We start from the raw sequence: 20,310 nt of genomic DNA on the forward strand, positions 1-20,310 counted from the left end.
CTAAAAAATTGTATAATTTCATTCAGTTTTGCAGAAAGCTTCTGACATCAATTTCTGCATTGCAGCATAAAATACCAAACAGTTATTTCCTTAAATTTTCTAAAGTCTTTGTCATACCTACATACAGTAACTACAACTGGTTATTGACAGTATGTTTGTCATTTTATTCATTTATTTGATGTTAGCACCTTTATTTCGATAATGATATATTTAGTTGTTTATGTTTTTATGACTTTTTCTTTTTTGATAGAACATTGGAAGCAAAAACTATGACCAAAAGTTTGTTTTTGCACTAGATTTCATATAATAACCTAGTCTACAGTAAGGCAACTTAGAGCCCCGCTGTTCCTGCTGAGCTGACAGGTTACGAGCTCCTCTTCCTGGTATCTTTTCCAGATTCTCCTGGTCCTTGCAGACACCTCCTTGCCTTCTTCTCTGCTACACAGCTAAGAATCTTGTTGCTCTTTCTCTGTTTCTCTGTCAAGGCATGCAAAAATAAACACACACCAGTCAAAGACATGTGGAGCAGGTGGTGAAAAGTATTTTTTGAAACAGAGAAACCAAAACGTAGCCTGCTGCTGCGAGGTTGCAGCTCTGGGCACCTGGGCCTCGTTCAGTTCTTTTCCTCTCACACTCAAACTTTTGCTGCAGCAGCAGCAGGGGGTCACCGTGCAAACCGTGAACGCTCACCAGAATGTAAGTTAGTTCATCCCACAAAGTTTTTGAACATCTTTCCAAGCTGGCTGTTTATGTAGAATTTCCTAGATCATGTAAATGTAAAGTGGAATGTCCTGGAGGGATTGGCTCGACACTTGCAGATATCTGTGAAATTGTGTGATGCCAAGAACCCAATACTGAATCCCAAGCTTTGAAAATCTCTTCTTCAGGTCACCGAAGTTTTATTTAGACTCCTGATAGCTTTGACTTGGAGCTAAAATCTGCAGCACTGCACCAGGAGGAAGATGGATTTGTTTCTTCATGAACACAGTGTAGGCTAACTCATTAGCATCAAAATAAATCTAAAATATGTCAGACATTTGATGTGAAAACTGGCCAAAAGAATCAAATAGGTCAAATCAAAAGAAGTGCCTTATTTATTTAACGTTTTTGTATTTCTTCCTTTTTATTGTCAACAGGGGAACTAAATAACTTTTTTCTTTTTTCTCTTTATTCTGAAAAGATGCCAACTGTTGTTCACAACCAGGAGATAATTCTCGAGACAGAAGGATATACACATCTTCTTTTCTTTTTGTTTGACAGGATGATGTCGATAACAATGGGCAAGGTGATATTCAGTCTTTTTTTTTTTTTTTGAGCAAAAAGAATGAATTGACATGTGAAAAGTACATTTGTCAGAACTTTTCTACTATATTTCCTTCTTTGTGTGTTCATTTATTTAAAAAAAAAAAAACATGGTCTGGCGCCCAACTATTTACCGTGTTTTTTGTACTTTAGGGGGATCCTGTAATAAGGTGCACCATCAATGAATGGTCTATTTTGTAGATTTTGTGATTTCCCCTTATGGTTTAAAAGTGGGCAAAAAATGTGGGCCCTGAATGGGTTTGCCTGCAGTTTCTGTGGTGACCCCACCTGTGTTCGCCCGCATTGGCGTAAGTGGGCACTCGGTGAGTTAGCTTGCTACGCTAGCCATCGCCCAGTGGACAACGGTGCTCGCTAGATCGCTACATTAGACTTTGATAAAGCAGAGATCACTATAGCTCCATATAGCGGAGCTCGCTACAGCAATCCTACCTTCCATGAGTCAAAATGAAGAGACAGCATTTTCTCCCCCATTAGTTGCAACCAAGCAGATGCAACATTAATCCTACAAAATCATGGCGTTGATAGCATCAGAGTGACACAGAGACCTGTGTGTGGATGAAATGAGGTTGATGCTGAGAAGAAAAAAAAGATGACAGAGCTTTTTTTGGGAGGCATGTTGTCTAAAAAATGTAAATTGACAAATTTGACAAAATTTTAATGTGTGCTCAAAATCTACCTGAGCTGCAAATGACCAGTGGGGCAGAATGGCTGGCTATTTATTCACCTAAGAGCTACCGGGCGGCTAACCACCCAAATCACTTGATATGGATGACCGTTGTCCAGACATTTACTCACCATCCACGCACAGCTGCTGCCGGTCGTCCCTTTGGCTGCCATGTATTCACGTGTATTCATGTAGCGTATACATGATAGCTTCAGCTCCAAACTTGGTTAGTAACAGGTAAAAAAAAGACTGAAACTGCGAACATAAAGGTTACTCTGACTATAATAACTCAATTTGGACAGAGAAAAATTCTTATATTAACCTCTCAAAATTGCTTCAACATCTGTAAACACAACCAGAATTAATTCCTATAAAAGGCGTTCTGAATTAAAAGGTGCACTTTTTTTATTTTAAAGAATTAAGACTTTATGTTTTGCAGAAAATGCTTTTATGTCAAAAAAAGGCAGTAAAGATTTGGTGTAAAACTAAGATTTCCGTTTTTATAATTAAATAAATGACATTTGTACAAAATCTTGTTGACTTGTAAAACATGTTAAATACACAAATATAAACACTCTGATAGCCCCCTGTTTACATCATCTCCTAAAAGAGTTCCATTGAAGTTCGACTGGTCCCCATGCGAAATTTGATTGGTGTTGCTTTCACAGGCGAGGAAACATCTGAAACATTTGCATCTGTCATCCTCCCTGTGTCTTAAGGTGGACCTTTAAGCTCGTACAGACAGATTAGACAGTGTTTCTATTAGCAACAGGCATGCGGATGTTTTTAAGCGATTGCAGGACTGTTGCTATGCAGTACCGTCGAACCTGAAGAAAAAGCTAACTTTATTAAAGTCACCCTGCTTAAGAACTTATGAGTGAATATTAAAATGCTCTGAGTAATCATCTGTAAAATCTGGGTCACCAGTCTCCTCTGGATAGATAATGACTTTAGCCTGTGTTGGCGTAGCTTTGAAATAAAAGAGTTTTGCTATAGGTGGCCACGTTTCTCAGCTCTAGCACCAAGGAACTGTGAATGTTGTGCTCAGACAGAATAGTTTCTCTTTTACTCAACAAATGGAGAATTTTGCAACAGAATAAACAGTAGCAATCACTTTCAATATGCCCAAGAATATCTAAAAACCATTAAAAAATAATTAATTAATAATTCCATACAACTGCTAATAATTGAATGTGTGTGTTTGCATTAACTCAAAAGAAAACTTTCATTTATTTGAAGCAAAGTTCAAACATGCACTGTTTGATTGTTTTTTGGTGGCTCCTGGAAGTTCTGATATCATGTGTGACATTTGATTTCAAGAGCTTTTCTGTGGCACTGAATTTGAATCCAGAGTCATAACTAAGAGGTCAAATCAGGATCAGTTTAAAGAGAATCAAAAACCAGATTGTAAGTTTAAAGAAAAAATAACTTGCACACATTGTAAACTCGTGAGTGATATTTAAAGTTTAAAAGAAAAATTGTACATTTGAAAAAATACATTTCATATTTAAAATGAATTTATAAGTATATACCATAAATATACATATATAAACATATATTTTTACCTCCTGCAAATTAAAAAAACTCACTTTAAACTGTTCCTGATTTGACCTCATACCAGATAAGGTCAGGTACTGTACCTCTCAGTGAAAACGAGACTTTAGAGTGCCATCCTGCTAATCTTTAATTTTTTGCACCAAAAAAGCAACTGAAGAATGTTGAGGTAACATTTTCAGCCTGGGATTTTCCAAGGCTGACAGAGAATTCCCTTTTCAAAAGGTGTCCATCATATACTTATGTGTCTTTTTCTGGATCACTTTTGTCATGAGAGCTTTATGACCTAACAGTAAAAAAGCTTTACATTTTAACAAAGCTTTTGCTACAAACCATTAGATAAATATAGTTATTTGTGCATCGCTCTTATTTCATTGTTGTTACTTTATTGTCATGGCAAAAAATTAAGGGGTTCTTGTTAGGTGGCAAATTTGAAGGCAGTGGGAACAACTTAATGAGAACAACTTCAAGACTGTTTTTGTTGTATAAAATCCAAAGGCCTCAGCTAATGTTAGTGTGAACCCCAGTCACTTTACTGGCCTTCAATGACTCACTTTGAGGCTGCGAATTTTGCCAATTAGGCCTCACGGCGCAAAAAAGAAGACAAAGATGGTGTGGATATGGTGCCAGTGCAATTAATCAACCCTGGGAATGAAACGTTGTGGTGTTAAGAAAAAACAAAGAAAACAAAAAAAAAAAAAACTATTGTTTTTCTGTGTGTGCGCATAAAAATTAAAGCTGCAATAACAATTGTCCTATTTTGTCCTTTTGGAACGAAGTGCCAACTGCGACAGATATTTGCCAGACACTTCTTCTCAGCAGCAATGTGAAATGCAAATGAGAGCAAGCTAGTAGTTGGAAACTCTAAGAAAAGGATTTTCTCTTTGAACACGCGGCAGACTCTGTGAATTGCAGTGTGACACAGAAAAATTGGAATTTTGATTGACTGAATTTCTTCCATTTCTTGTTCTTAAGTTCACACTCGACTATGAAAACCCAGAGAAGTCAAACGAATAAACCTAAACTTGGAGTGGGAGCCTCTTAAATTTTACAAAGGCTGGAAAAAAAGAAAATTTCTTAAGAAAAATATACCATTTTAATGGTTTACCTCTCACTCAGACCTCTCCAGCACCGCTCCCCCTTTAGGCTATTTGGGTAGAGCCTTTGGAGGAGATGATTAAAAATTAATATTGGCTCAAGATTGACAGCAAACACCATTTGATGTGAACCACAAAGAGGGTATGGGTTTGTGGGTAGCTTTCTGGCAGTTTCACAGGCACCACAAACTCTAGTTTATTCCTCGGTAAGAAGTGTAGGGAGATATGACGAGATGGACAGGCTGAGGATTTATGTGGTGCTCACAGGGCTCCTCTCTGGTTATCTCAACAACATGCATGACAGCTTCTGCAAGACTACAGAGAGTCCGGCGTACATATAGCAGAGCGTTGAGGCATACTGTACCAGAAACTCTCCGTCCTCAGTCTCCACTTCTGCCAGTGTGGGTAGTTTCTTCGTTTGGGTCCTGATGTAGCACCTCTGATGTTCAGCAAACCGAATCCCAGTGATCCCCTTTGAAAAAGAAAGAACAAATGAAAGGATGCTCAGAAATTCAGATATATGTATCATTCACTAGCTGTCGGTAATGCGGTTAGTCCACGAACACTGAGGGGTTCTTTTAAAAACGCTTGGGTTTTCTGCTGATAATCAAGGCTGTTAAAAAACTTAAAACCTAATGAGCGAGCAGAGGTGTGTTTTGATCTTTTTTTTCTCGTTTTATCATACTATAAAATTTATGACTGCACGGCCCCTGCGATGCTGCTCTCGCTTTAATGTTGTATGAAGTGTAAAGCTTAATGGCAGGAAGTATCGCACAAAAGAGCCAAGTGACATTGTTGAGAATGAAGTGTTTTTACAGAATACCCCATTGAATTAGAGCGTCATAGGTCCCTGTCACTCTCTCAATCTGAGTATTTAAGCATGGCTCTATCTTTTTAGATCCACTGATAGTCCTTTGCCATGCCGATTGTAACTCTATTCTGTAGAGTGGGCATGTAGTGCGTTCAAGAACACACTATAGCAGGTTCTTGAATGCACCTTTAGCCAACAGTGTTCACACTGGACAAGTAGGGAGGGGCTTTTTCCTCTTTCTTTTTCTACTTGCGTGTCTGCCATGTACAGTTGGAAAAGGCTTGCTGTGAAATGTTGGAGCTCATGGATTTTTCTTTCACAGCTCTATTCTGATTGATGAAAAAGTTGGGTACAATGTAGTAGTGTCGGGCACAAACCACAATTATTAATTTCTCCTTAGCAATCAATTTTCGAATGACAAGGAATGCCATCCATACGTCACCACCAAATTCAAGACCCTGGTAGGTCAAAGTTTGACTTGATTTCATGTTTTGTCTGTAAAATTGTCTGAAAACTGAAAATGGTCATAAAAACAACAGTTTTGAACACAAAGCCCAAAACACACATTTACATAGTTAAAGTCTCATTAGGTGTTACACATTTAATGTTGAGTGCCATTCAGGGAGGCACTGGGTCCCATTTTTAGAGTCTTTGATGTGACTCGGCTTGGATTTGAACACACGACATTCCAGTCTCAGGGTGGACACTCTACCACAAGACCACTGAGCTGGTAGACTGTGTTTTAAGTGGCCACTTGAACGTGCATTGTCACGGGCGGTGTGAACATATCTCGGCACACTTTGCCTCAATAGGCAGAAAAGATCAGTTAATTCTATTTATTTTTGCTCTTGTTCTTTGCTAATATCGAATATTTGGCCAGAAAAGACCTGAAAGATCTTCAGTGGATCAGATTGTATCCAATTTATTCTCTGTCGAGCAGAGCTATTTGTTCAGTATACTGTATGGGAACAGACGACTGAATTTGTGCCTGACATTAATGCTTTAAAATGGTATCCAGTGAAATTTGTTTGAGATGTACCATGAAAATAGACTCGATCTATCAATCTAAATTTAATTACAGTTTCACAAAGATTGTTATGACATCTCACATGAATCATTTAACCTGACCCTGTGGGTGTGATTTTTGCATTTTCCGCAGATACAAGCTGAAGAAGATAACGCACACAAAGTGATGGCTGTCATAATCCACCGCTTGTAATTTCATTTCTATGCAAAAAGGATGGGGCAATAATAGAGTCAAGCACAAAAGCATGATGTTTATGCCGAGCTTTATTGTGATGAGTCTTTGTTTAATTTGGGTCGGGTGTGCTGGTGAGCTGCACCAGAAAAGAAGAGGGCAATGCTGTGATGAGACACGGTGATTACTGGGCTTGGTCAACCAGAAAATGAAGAAAGACGCATTAACACAGGCAAAAGAAATGGAAAAGCAATGTCATTTTAATAGACAATTGTGAAGTGGCTTCATGTTCCAGCTCTGACTGTCACAGGACATGTAGCTGCCTACATCATTCAGCTACAGCATGTCAGCAGAGTGGTTTGTTCAACACCTGAGCAGTACAAAACATGACTCATACTAGACTTTTCCTGTAAAGTTTGATTAGTTTTGCTTAAAAAAAAAACATTAAAATGTTTAGTTGTTTTCTATCATAAACTCTTTCATTATGGTAAACACATTGGGTATCTATTTGAAACTGACTTATTTAGCTGTGCTCAGCCTAAGCTATCATGCTAATATTACCTGACAGGTGTGTTACAGTGTTTGTTTGATGAGGTAATTATAATTTCAACAAAAACAACATTAAACAAACAATATTATCTTAACACCACAGTGTTTCCTTTCAGGTTTGAATTAAGAGCTAAGAAGATGAGCGCTACCAAACTACAGCTAGCAGGTTAGCAGCTATGCAAAACTTTGCAGTTTTCTGGTCTAATTCATTCTAATTGATAAAATATTGGATGATCATACATAGTTTACATTAAAAAAAAGTTGTACACCTGCACAATTTGAGAAAAACTTGCAATGTGGGATATTAATTATCAATATTGCGATGACAATATGACTTGTGATACACGAAAAAAATCACAAAACAAAAGGAACTAATAGAGCCTTAACATTTCACTGCAAGTTTCATTTAAATGAAGGTCAACATGACTTAAATCAACACATTCTCATCCCCAACTCGTCACACATTGACATTTGGTTAAGGACCCCTTTTTGAGGTTTTGGGTGTTAATTGGGTGTTGTTTATTCTTATGCTCTTGGACACTGGAGATTTTACATAATAATAAAGATAATTATTATTATTGTAAAATGTTCTGAAGATATTTTAGGTAAATGACTGCTGGAGACATGTTTGATGTTTCAGATTCAAGCTGAGGGAAGGAGAAGAAAGTGAAGCAGAGTAAACATACTCCACATGAATTTTACACTATTGGCTCCACTAACCAACGCATTTTCCCAGCATCTGTGTTGACTCAGAATTGCTGGCTACTTTATCATTCAGAATGGTTGCTATTTGAAGGTAAAAATCCAGAACTGATTGATGACCACTTCTACCATGTAAACCAAAAACAGTGATGAGAGTCCAGCTGAAGTTCTGTCTTTGGGTTATGTGTGCAATCAAACATACACATATATACGACTCCTTAAATATCAACTGCATTGCCACTTACTAGGTATGATATAGTTACAATTCTTACTTTATATATGCCTTTTTAAAAATGGTTCCCATCTTTGCTCTCAAAGCGGTTTTTACTTTTCCGAAAATATCCTGTGAAGTGTGTCAAGCGAATGATCAAATCATTATTTTGGTTTATGTTACAGTGAATCACTATTCCAGAGAAGCCCACTGTATCAGTGAAACCAGCCCACAGTAAAAGTAGCAGTAAAAGGCCAAAATTCATGAACAAAAATCAGCATTTAAAATACCTTAAGATGTTTTAATCCTATTTATTTTTCTTTTCTATGCATTTTTTTTCTTTTTGCCCTTACAAAATGCCGCTTGCTCAGCAAGATTCTCAGCTCATCTGGGCTGTCCTGCTGTTTTTACCTCATGAACTTTGAGATCAAGGACTACAACTATACGTGGAGAAGCTGGAGTTTGCTAAACTACAACGGAGAGATTCATTTCCAAGTCATTTCCAAAGTCAAGAGAACTTAGACTCACGTCAAAATCTGGAAATACAGTGCACACTATACACTAACATTTTGAAGCTCACAAAAAATGACTGATTTATTTAATGGTGGTTATAACATGTTTAAGCCTTTAACACCTGAGCTTTAGTTCCAGTGTTAACATTCGTTTGACTGCTTTAATTCTCCAACCGTTTACATACTCAACATAATTTCAGCTGATTTGTAAGCGGAGAAAAGCAGCCTTGCACATGTTACAGCAGGGAAGTGCTTGCCCAATAAATAATCAAATAGTTAGTTGCATAAGTCTTCAAACGCACCTAAGCGGGTACTTGACTCATATGAAACCTAGGCGGCTGCCTAGGTTACCGATTTGAGGGACCACTCATTTAATGAAAAAAAAAAAAGGTAATAATTAAAAAAACCCGAAATCAAAAACCCAAATCAAGCCTCAGCTGGGACGTATGAATCCTGGACCTAGCAGGGGGCGCCAAATTTCTGTTTTGCCTAGGGCGCCACTCAGCCCAGGGCAGGGCTGGTTTTCTTCTTCTTGATTAGACAGTTTTTGCATTTTCGACTTATACTCTGGAAAATACGGTAGACATGACTGCTACATTTTCTTAAACAACTCCTTTTAATTCTTTCCCCCATTTTGAAATTCTTTCTTGCAGAGGAAAAAATAATAAAAAAAAACTTTTGGAAGTGGTTTTGAAGGCAAACTGAACCAATTTTTTTTTTTTTCCATATCTCTCTTGCTTAAGGTTAAACCAACAAACTTACAGAAAATCTTTCAGACAAAATAAATAAACAAAACACAATTGTTTACATTTGGTGGCTAATTGCATGTCATTGGGGTTACTTTCGCTGATTTCTGGTATAAAAAAAGAACTAAAGTCATCTGAGTGAATCGTACTGACATATTTTAATGTTATTCTTTTATACAATATAAATATTCTCTTTTAAAATACCTTATTTATGAAAAAATTATGTCAATTTCTCAGTTTTTTACAGCTGAGACTTGAAAAAGATTGCTATAAAGGTGTTTATGTAGTTTTCTGCAATATTTCCTCTTTCTGTAATACAAAAATAAAGCTCAGCATCAGTTGTCAAGCTGCCAGTGTAAACCCTGCTGTGTTTTTAATATATTTGTTTTTACTAAATTGACTGCTGCTTCAAATATACTGGTACAGAAGAAGCAGAGACAGACACTGATTCCTGTGCTCAAAGTTTTTCTCTGTTGAGCTGTTTTCCATCATTGGTTCATTTCGATTCAGAAACACCCCCTGCAACAACAACAACAATAATTGCTTAGTGCGGGCCTTTGTTTGAGATGAAGTGCATCCTGTAACATTCTGCATTACAACCCAACATTTCACAGTAAATAATGGTGTAAGAGTAAGAGCATTCATTACCCAGTCAAGCAGCACGCAGCCTTCTCCGCGGTGCAGCGTGCAGCCTGCACACTCGTGCAGGATTTCAAAATGAAAGGTAAGTTAATGAGTTCTGCTGGAAAGGTGTGAGAAACAAATAGAGAAGGTTTTCTTAATGCTGTTTGTCTCCATACTGTGAAGAAGTTGCTGTATAGAATTAGTAAGAAGAAAGCACTTTTTTTAGTAAGACTGATTGTTTTCTCTGGGCTGCTGCATGCACATTAATCTCCTTGTGCTGCTTTAGCATCAATTACTGATGCGTGTGTACAGTTTTTAAGCTGCATGTTTGTTTTCTTGGGGAAAATGAATTCCATCACTCTTATTAAGGGTGTATGCAAGAGAAAATCCCTTTTTATCCAAAGAAAAAATTCAAAAATACACTTTCTAGATAGAAAGCTGCAACTTTGTACTTACGTTTTGGAAGTCGTGCACTTCAATGACCTCCTGAGTCCCATTCCCCATTTTGAAGATTTCCGTGCGCTGATAAGGTTCAATCTCCATAACACTGTCCGTCTCCACGCCGTCCAGCACCGCTTTGTATTCATGCTCATACACCTGCAATGATAAATGATGGAGCAGAAATTACACCAGTTTCTGTATTTTCTCAGCTTGATTGTTTGTCACAAATCTTCAACATTTAACTGTTTGCTCTGCCAGCATCTGCAGTTTTTTTCCCTCTGCTATTCAAACAGGTCTGGTATTGCTCTCGTTGACAGCTGGGGAACTGAAAGGCATTTATCTTGATGAGAGCATCACACACAGGTTTAGGAGTTGGAACATACTGTTTTAACTACACGCATGAAAAACCTCTGCAGAGTAATTGGCACAAAAATAGCAGCAAGTGTTGATGGGATTGACACCTCTGTGCTGTTTTGTTACAACCCTGGAGAACAGCGGCCCTGAAATAAACACCTATTCTGATATACACACACACCCAAAACTGTTGACATGATCAACCAAACTGTTAGTATGCCTAATGAACTGATATCAAAGCCAAAGTAATGTAAAATGTATAAAAAATATGCAACACTTTGTGTTTGGTCATGCGTGGAAGCATAGTTTTGATAAACTATATACTGTATATACACTCCAGAACCCTTGAGTTTCGTATTGTTGTCAAGAAATTTAGAGACGTGTCTCTGTGCTGTTTGGCATATTCCACTCGAGTGAGTCGACCATGTAGCCCATTTTTCTTCACCTAAGGCGTCGTCTGTGACACTTAAACACAAAATATTTAACTCGTGTCGCTTTTTCCATTTCAGAATCTGCTGGAATTATGTTGATCGTGTTAACGGTTTAAAAGTTGTAGTAAATCGAAGAACATAAACACTGGAGCTCCGGTGTCAAAGGGTTAAACCCTTTTGATTCAGCTTCTAAGCATGTTTTCAGAACATAGTCATCAGGGTATATAAACTTCTGACCAGGTTTAATTGGAAAGTTTCTGTCGTCATTATAATGTAAAAAGAATAAACTGAATTTTCGACAATATACGGCTTCACACATCCACTAACTGTGAGTGGAAAAACAGTTTTTGTGTTATTATTTTTATTCTGTGAAAAAAATATTTAAAAAAAAAACACAATTTCTTCTAGGTTGTGTAAAAACATGAGCATACTTGATGAGCAACGCAGTGCATTGTGGTCTATATTTGCCAATCCAGTGAGAATCAATGATTTTTGTAGACTTCTGGGAAATTTCCAGGGAACTTAATACTCTACGTAGATTTAGACAAAAGAGAATAGCTTGATTTTAAAATATATACAAAAAAATGAGTTGATATTTTAGAATTTGCAAAGCAAATAGTTAATTCACAACTTCCTGTGAAAAGTTCCCTGCCATACTTTGCTTTAATTAAGAGGGTTTCAAACTAAGTTCTAGGAGAGCAGGTTGCATTTCTGAAATGTGTCCTTGGGGTGTTGCTGTGGTGACAGAACTCTTTTTGAAACTTTGCTGTCATTTTAGGATTTGCATAGATTTGGGACACAAAAGTACAAGTCCAAGGTTGTGCAGAAAGAGAGGTTTTAAGTGGGTGCGTGGCACAAGAAAAGTACAGGGTTATTCAATATCAAAGAACGTGCTTTGTTTGTTTTCATGACACTAAAATGCTGGAAAACAGAACGTATTAACCCTTTAACACCGGAAATTTAGCGACAGCATTGAAACTCCTTCAAATCCTGTAACTTTTTAGCTGTTTACACAATTAACACAATTCCATTCAGAAGCAGAGAAAAGCTGCCTAGCACTGATATGCAACAGTAGTAAAGTGTTTACACAAATGGAGAAAAGTGTCTTTAAAACGTTATGCAACACTTTCTGTTTACGCTGATTGCATAAATGGTCAAAAATTTATAGTATGTCAAAGAGCGTGTTATTTAAGTGTGGCCGGTGAGATCTCCAGCGTTTATTTTGGTTGACATTAACAGCAACCAAAAAATATAAAATAAAAAAATTAAGAATATTTATAAAACATATGAATAATAATAATGAAATAAATGATAAATAATAAATACCAACTGTAAAATTAAATCAACAAAAATACAATACACAGCTGCCAAGTTTGACCTTGTGGGTTCTCCATGGTTAAATTATCTCAAATCCAAGCAGCTAAAAACAATTTAAAATTAATTAATTCCCACTGAAATAAATAAACAGCCCAATAAGCCGGAGGTCTTTCCATTGGCTATATACAAAGAACTGGACAGAGTGAGTGAAACTTCATCCGTAGAAAATTATTCATTTTCGGTTCCAAGCAAATAAGGTCAATGAAGTTGCTGTTTTCCCACAATATGTCCGTCACCATGTTGGAACCAGAGTCCTCAGAAAGCCGTGATTGGTCCGTGTCGGTCTTAGTTTACATTTCTATGACAACCACTCTCTCCAATCGGGAATGAGCATGTTAGAGGGCCACACCCCTTCCACTGAAAGCAAAATCAGGAGAATCTGTCAATCAAGGCCACTTCTTTGACTAAGGCATTTGATTGGTCAGTTTATAACTTGAATAACTTGCTCTAAAATATTATGTGAAAACAGAAACTGGTTTAACAACACGTTAAAAAGAAGTATCAGAGCAAGAATGATGAACATGACTGAGTGATAGCTGTCTATGGGGTTTCCACTTCTGGGTACTTTCTGTTTGGAATGCGAGAGGGGAGGGGTCACTTTGTCCAGTTCTCTATATACAGTCACTTTCCGTTCTTCTACAGTCCTTCTTACAAAAAGATGATGATAGAGATGCTCATTAAAAGGCCAGAAATGACGTGACCACGCCCCCACACTCGATGTAATGCGTTTCTCACAAACATTTGATGGTTTAAGGTTAAAGAAACATAAACATGGAAGATCTTTTAGAAAACATTAAGATTAAAGAGATTAAATGTACTTGGAAATTACAAAATTGTAAATGGTTATTTTAAAAAAGAAACCATCAGCCTTAATTTGTTCTACTTAACGTTCTCTATCCTTTTTTAGTAGGAGAGTGGAAGTCATCTGTGACACAACTGTGTGATGTTGACAGCAGGAAGTCGGGGGAATGTGCAGTGATTGGTCTGGACGGTGTGATTGGTTGACTGAACAAACATCAGTGTGGTCTCTGACAAAATCTAGCCAAATATTAAAGGAGTGGAGCAACTGTTGCTTCCAGGAGTCCAAAAATCAGGGTGTTTTTTTTTTTTTATTATTTAGTAGTTCATTCCTTCATTTTTGGTTTTCAAAATAAAACTGCAACCAGTGGAGAAGAAAAAAAAAATATCCAAAAAGCTTCCAAAGGTTCGCTGTCCTACAGGAGTTTCTCAGAACGATTACAGAAGTCATTAAACATGCCACAAAGATGATGAAAATCCATTCATACAAAAAGTGTTTACTGCAGCTGTTTCAAACAACGACTGCTAGATTGTCCACAAACCCCTGCCGATGCAATGTCTCTTATTATCAGTCACAGCAGGAGTCACGTCACCGTTAGGGTAACTAGAGAAATAAATCATCTCAAATGCTGCATCTTATACCAATTCTGTCAAAATGTCAGCTGCACCAACTGCTTTAAACATAAACAACCCCAGATAATAGTTATTTCTGTCTTTAATAAAATGTGTCATTCTGGCAAACAGAAAGATCAAACTCGCAAATGCATAAATACAAATTTGCCTGAAGAGAGCAGAACAAAGACATTTCGAGTAAGTCGTGCAGCGTAGGATTTCTCTTCAGCGTGTTGCCTAAGCGATGATGTTTATAACAACTGCTCGCATATGTACTGTTCCTGGGCACGCATGAATAGCTCTTAAAATTCCCTGTCTGAAAAATGATTCATGCCCACCAGCTGAAAATATGCTATTAATATTTATGTGAGGGTTGTGTTATGATGAGAAATATATTGCTGAGTTCATCTTCATCTGTCTCAGTGGCAAATCAGGGCTTCGCCAATCAGATGCATGATTAATGTATGGACTCAGATGGGAGTCCATCAGGATTTATATCCCCCGTCAGAACCATCTGAATGTCCTCTAAAGAACTACCCGATTATTAGCTTTCTGTTTAAACCCTTTTGCATGATCAGAATTTAACATGCTTGCATCTGTTTTCTCACAGGCCTTGTAAAAGTAATGTCTTTTTTTATTTATGTAGGGAGGAGAACAGAGTAATAATGATCAAACAGGACATAACTCCTAATAGAAGAATACTGTAAAAATGGCAGCAGCCTATAAATCTCCATTAACATGGACCACCAAAGCCTAGGCTGCAGAGGGAGGCTGGTTCCAAAAACTTTTAGGAGAAGCCAAATTAAGATGAGCTTCAAATTTAAGTGCCAATTGAGCGGTTATGGATAAAATCGGGGCTATTAAACAGCCTGAAAGTCCGAGCGGTGAATTAAAGTTCTAGTTGAGATTTTTTTTTTTATATATGGTGGGAATGAGGGAATAGATTCTAGAGGCTTATTGATTTATACTAAAACAGTGAATTGCATTTTCGGCGGCCCATCTCTTGTGATGAAACTCCAGCAGTGAGAATATCTGGACCACACCAGGCTGAAATGGATAATAATGTATTACAACAGTTGGACTTAAACAGATTCAGTGGAAAAAGCATCTGCTGTGCACAATAATTGGCACTCTACAGACAGAAATGAATAACCTTATGTATGGCCTCTTTTAAGTCTTTAAACAATACTCTTTGCACTTTGAGAGATTGCAGTTTGATCAATGGGGTGAGGTGAGGAGTTGAAAGAGGTAATTTAGTTAGCATCTCCAAAAATATGCAAAAGTTGGAAAGTTTTTCTTACATTTTTACACAGCTGTCAGAAATTAGTTCAATAACCACTAAATTGGAAATTGTGTTTTAATATGTTCTTGTGTTTTTCTTATTATGCAGGACACATATGAGGAAAAGGAAGCCTAAAATTGCGTTTCTGAATATTTCTGTATTCAAATTGTTGTGAATCAGGAGCAGACGGAAGATGCAGTTGGAAAAAGCTTGTAGCAGTGACGTAGGAGCTAATCAGCAAGCTACAAGCTCCCTTTTTCTCTATTTATCCAGACAAATAGATCCATGTATGTCTTTGTTTTCCTTGCCCGAGCTGATGTCTGCAATGCTGGATAGCGGCTCATTGGTTGGATAGCTCCAGTATTGGTTGGCATTTGTGCTGCACTGGTAATGTTAGATTGGGGTATGATGGGCTGTAAGCTAGTGGGAGAGCGTATAAACAGAAGGATGTCGGGAAGTAGGGGCTAGCTTACTCTGGGCCAACAGTCTTGCCCACAACTCTGAGGTAAATCTCCAAAGGCAGAGATTTTCACACTGGGTTCCTTTCCTGATACGACCTGTACTTTATCTGGGCCAGGGGTCTGAGTCTTTCATATGTCAGATTAGAGCTGTGAAGTAAAAAGCCTGGAGGGGTTTAGTGTCTTGTCCATGGACACTGTAACCCATGGGCAGGCAGAGAGGGAAACAGGCCTGCTATCATCCAATCAGAGGTTGACCATTCCACCTCTTTTCCACAGCACCCATTTGTAGTTTCATTTTAAAACCAACCTCAAAGAGGCAAAAATGTTTCTTCTGTACGGACCAAACAGCTCAGTGTGAAAGTGCTTTAAATTATTAAAATTAGTCCATGACCTTAAGTACAGTAATGACTATGTGATTTCACAACTAATAAAAACTGGGGTTTTAAAGGTGCTACAAGGAGTGAGACCAGATGTAGAATATTAGGAAGAAAGTGTAATAAGTGTGATGGCCTTTCACATCTGCATAAATATGATTGCAGATTACTTCTCACCAGCCAGCTGTGAATGAGACAGTGATTGAGACACATGAAAAAACCAGCTGATGCAAATCAAATACAAATAGGACTGCTGCGCACCATCTGATATCATGTTACGCTCCGATCTGCTGAATTCAGCCACATCTCACAGCCGAACTAACTCCATCTGACACGCTTCACAAAAAAACTAATGTAGTCGCTGATTTGATTAGTTTTTATTCCCAATCTGAATCATTACTTCAAAAAAACGGAACACTGGAAATGCACAAAACCTGAAAAAAAAATCTGTACTTTTGATTTACTGTCATAGATTGATTGTCTTTTGTCATCTTAAATTAAAAATGCGCAGACAGATGAGATCACTGGAACGCTCTGACTGATTTTTTTTTTTTTTTTTTTAGCTCAGTGATGTTGCCAGTTTTTGAAAAATTAAAATGAATTATAGAACATCCAGTTAATCACAGGCAAAAATGTAGGATTTATTTTTGTTCCACTGCTGAGACCAAAAGGGGTGAGATTTTCTTTTGCATTGTTGCTAATTTTGCATGAACTCAGGCATATTTGAATGTCTGAACACCAGGAAGCAAAACTAAACCAGAACAACAACTTAGGATATATAGCATCAAACGCGAATCTTGCAAAAATCACTAGAAAAAAGGCAATGAGTACATGTCATATGTTAAGATTAGTTTTGTCAGATAATTACAGCACTGAGCCCTCTCTCCTGTCTGTGGGACCACCGGGACCGGCACGACTGTCGGCTGGACTGCACTGTTCTCATTTCGCTCAGACCATGTCGCTCCGATCTGACCGTCTGCGGCGATGTCGGCTACCCACGATCCGTTTATAAACACGGACCGAGGAGTCTAGCAGTTTGTGTAAATCTCAGTCTGTGTGTAGATTTGAATAAAATCACAACCAGGTTTACATTGTGTTTCCTATATAATAACCTATTTATTTTTTCAAAAGTTTGAAATGTCTTTCATTTGTTGCACTTTGTACAAAACAATATTACCATGACCTGGGAATTATTTTTCTGATGATCAGGGTTTTTTCCTTTTTAAAATTGGACCAAAATGAAGTATTTAATGGTGATTTTACTGTGTCTGCTAAACCATGTCTCATTGTTTTTATATCATTCCAATATGGCGTCGCTCTTTACGTATCTTGGACAATAGTAAAAAGCCTTTGTGTCATCTCTAGTGATATTCATCTCTATGGTTTGGTTTTTCCAGTTAATAATTTTCTTCTCTTGTTTCAACCGCCCTTGGAAACGCGCGTTAAAGCAACCACTTCTCAGAAAAGTCAACATAAATGCGCATGTTATGCATGTTTCGAGCTTCTGCGTTCAAAGTTCTTGCGTTTAAGTGTAGCCACGCTAGTTTCTACGTTTCTGCATAAAAACCCCTGAGCCTTTGAACATGCACTGCAAGGTAAACCAGGTCAAATTTGACCAATCAGGGACTCAGATTTGGTAGTGACTTTTTTCAAAACACAGAAGTGCCAACCGGCTGAAAACTTATCACAGAGGTGAAATTAATAATTGCGGTTTGTGCCCAGCTGGAATTATATCACACTAATTCTTTCATACGTTGAAATAGAGCAGTTACAGACACAGTCTGGAGCAAGATTAGTGAGTTTTTTTATTGCTTAGACAATTGACATCAACTACAACATGTGTTATTAAACAGCTAAAAAAAATGAAGAAGCAGAAGCCCCACCCTGTTTATTCAATGTGAACACAATGGGCAAAATGTGCATTCAAGAATGCTTAACTTTACAGCTGTTTGCATCATGTTTTGATACAGTAGAAAGAAAAAATATTTTCTGGATTTGAACTAGTATCAAAACTGTGCTTGCATGAAATTCTGCAGGTGTTTAAAAAAAAAATTGCTACGAACCCCTTTTTTTGTGATGTTTAACTTTCTTATTCCTTCTTTCCTCGTGTCAGCTTTTTCCTCTTTTCCTTATTCAATCCATCCTGTGTTATGGAAACATTTGTCATCTCTTTTAATTTATCAATTAAACATCACCATCTGAGGCTGATGTCTTCTGATGTTGATGTCTTTTGAGAAACAAATTCCACAATATAAAGTGTTTTTCCATTTCAAAATAAAATGCGTTGGGATGAATGTCAAAAACACTATAGAGATAAGCAGAAATGTGTCTGCAAATGTTTGCAGAGTTTGTTTTTTTTTTTACCTCTGAAGCAACTGTGAAACAGCAGGGGAAAAGAATCAAAGCTTTGACCTTTTCCTGCTTTCACTGCATGACAGAAGGTGCATTTGAAATATGAGATTACGTGCGTTTTGTGCATTATCTAACCCACTTTTCTTCCTCATCTTCACTTGTTCGGATCTTAAATTGAGGCTCTGGTCCTTCAAACACTTTTCATATATTTTAAAGAAGGAAAAAAAAAACACATAAAAGTGAAATTAACATGATCAGTTTGACAAAAAATAAATAAATAAAATTCTATGTAATTTAAAATAGTCAAACTACATCAAAATAATAAAATATATTTAATGATTTAAACTTTTCTCTGTTTTTGGATTATGTTTTTAAAACCAGCATAAATTTCAATTGTCTCATAATTAACAGTAAATCTCTGATGGCAGTTGTCCTTACAAATCATTGAGCCATATCTAATTTTCAAAGCCTTTTCACCCAACATAGAGTCACATAATTCACCATGTTTTATTTTTCAGTCTTTGTTTCCTTTCTGCATTGATTGCCACAGTAAGACAACTTTGTGAGCGAAACCAAAACCGAATGTAGGAATTAATATTATGCAGTCCAAGCTGCAGGAGTATGATACAGTGCTACATTCAAATGCTCCTAGCTGTCCTTTGGAACAAATTGTGTTATGGTAAAAAAAAAAAAAAAAAAAAAAAATTCAAAGGCAATGAGGCAGCAATCATTTTAAGCTGGTCTCATTTTGCCTCACATAAAAAAGCAGGTAACATTTCACTTCCAAAAGCAACATCTGATCATTTTATTAATTCTTTTATTCAGAAAAAATCTGGAGAACAGATCTTCTTTGGCCTCCAAACCCTCCCAAATGACCACGTTTGAGGGGTGGAGCAGCATGCAGTCATGCTATTAAGTCATATCACTAAACATAATATAATCTTAACTTCATCAGGATCCCCAGCATTTTTTTTTTTTGTCATCAGGTCAGACTTGATGTGGTTTGTTTTTCCCTAAACAGAGAGATTGCTGATATTTTATTTGTTAAAGCCATTTTGTGGAGAACAGCTTTGCAAATTAAACTCAGTGCAAAGCTGGATTAGCTTCAAATTAAGGGGCAATTTCACTACTTTCTACCGAAGGTTGGCAGATTGCAGATGATTGAACTGCAAATTTGGCAGTTCTTATAATATTCACCAGGGACTGGTTGCAGAAGTGAGTCAATAAAATAAAAAAACTCCAGCTTTACTCTGTTTGAAGCCTGCTTTATAACTCATTTTCAGTGTCTACAGTTAGATTTTATTGTGAAAAAGTGCACAAAAAGGACAGTTTTACCTACGTTTTAATTTTATTAGATTATGTAATTGTGAAGAAGAATCTACCTTTATTGAACAACTGCAACTGTCCATCTAAATTCCAACTGAATTTGATCCATCAGGTCAGAGCATTGGCTGTATAAGTAGGAACTGGACACAGCAAGCGTTGAGGTCCCCCATAGGAAATATATTTTCACCCAAACGTCATCCATAATCGATGCACGTTTTGTGCGTATATCCTGAAAGTAGACGTAAAAAATTGCGTACCGACCCATGGACACTAGAGTTTAGAATGCAGGAGCCCGACATGCACATAAACGTGCATTTACCTAGACTTTTCAATGAAAACTGTGTGTGTATGTAGCATAAAGCTAAACAGCACTTCTTCTACGCAGTTATCAGTTTTAAATACTGATACACACACCCACAGTGCCCTCTAGTGGTTTTAGTGGGAAAATAAAACACATGAGCCTTGTATAGCAAAAAAAACTATTTTATTAAATTGGAAAAACAAGAAAAAC

At 37.2% G+C, this 20,310-nt stretch overlaps 1 protein-coding gene across 2 annotated transcripts in view; it reads right to left on the reverse strand.

The window, feature by feature from the left end:
* The window catches only part of tnmd (tenomodulin), a 93,063-nt gene that overhangs the window by 23,176 nt on the left and 49,577 nt on the right, over positions 1–20,310 (reverse strand). For both annotated transcript variants that reach the window (XM_024282985.2, XM_024282983.2), the window contains exons 3-4: positions 10,448–10,588; positions 5,003–5,110 (exon numbers count right to left, since the gene is read on the reverse strand). In XM_024282985.2, the coding sequence (XP_024138753.2) occupies positions 5,003–5,110; positions 10,448–10,588 (249 nt within the window). The remainder of the gene's footprint in view (positions 1–5,002; positions 5,111–10,447; positions 10,589–20,310) is intronic.

This window comes from Oryzias melastigma, linkage group LG10 (assembly GCF_002922805.2).
Source record: "Oryzias melastigma strain HK-1 linkage group LG10, ASM292280v2, whole genome shotgun sequence".
NCBI classification, from domain to species: domain Eukaryota; kingdom Metazoa; phylum Chordata; class Actinopteri; order Beloniformes; family Adrianichthyidae; genus Oryzias; species Oryzias melastigma.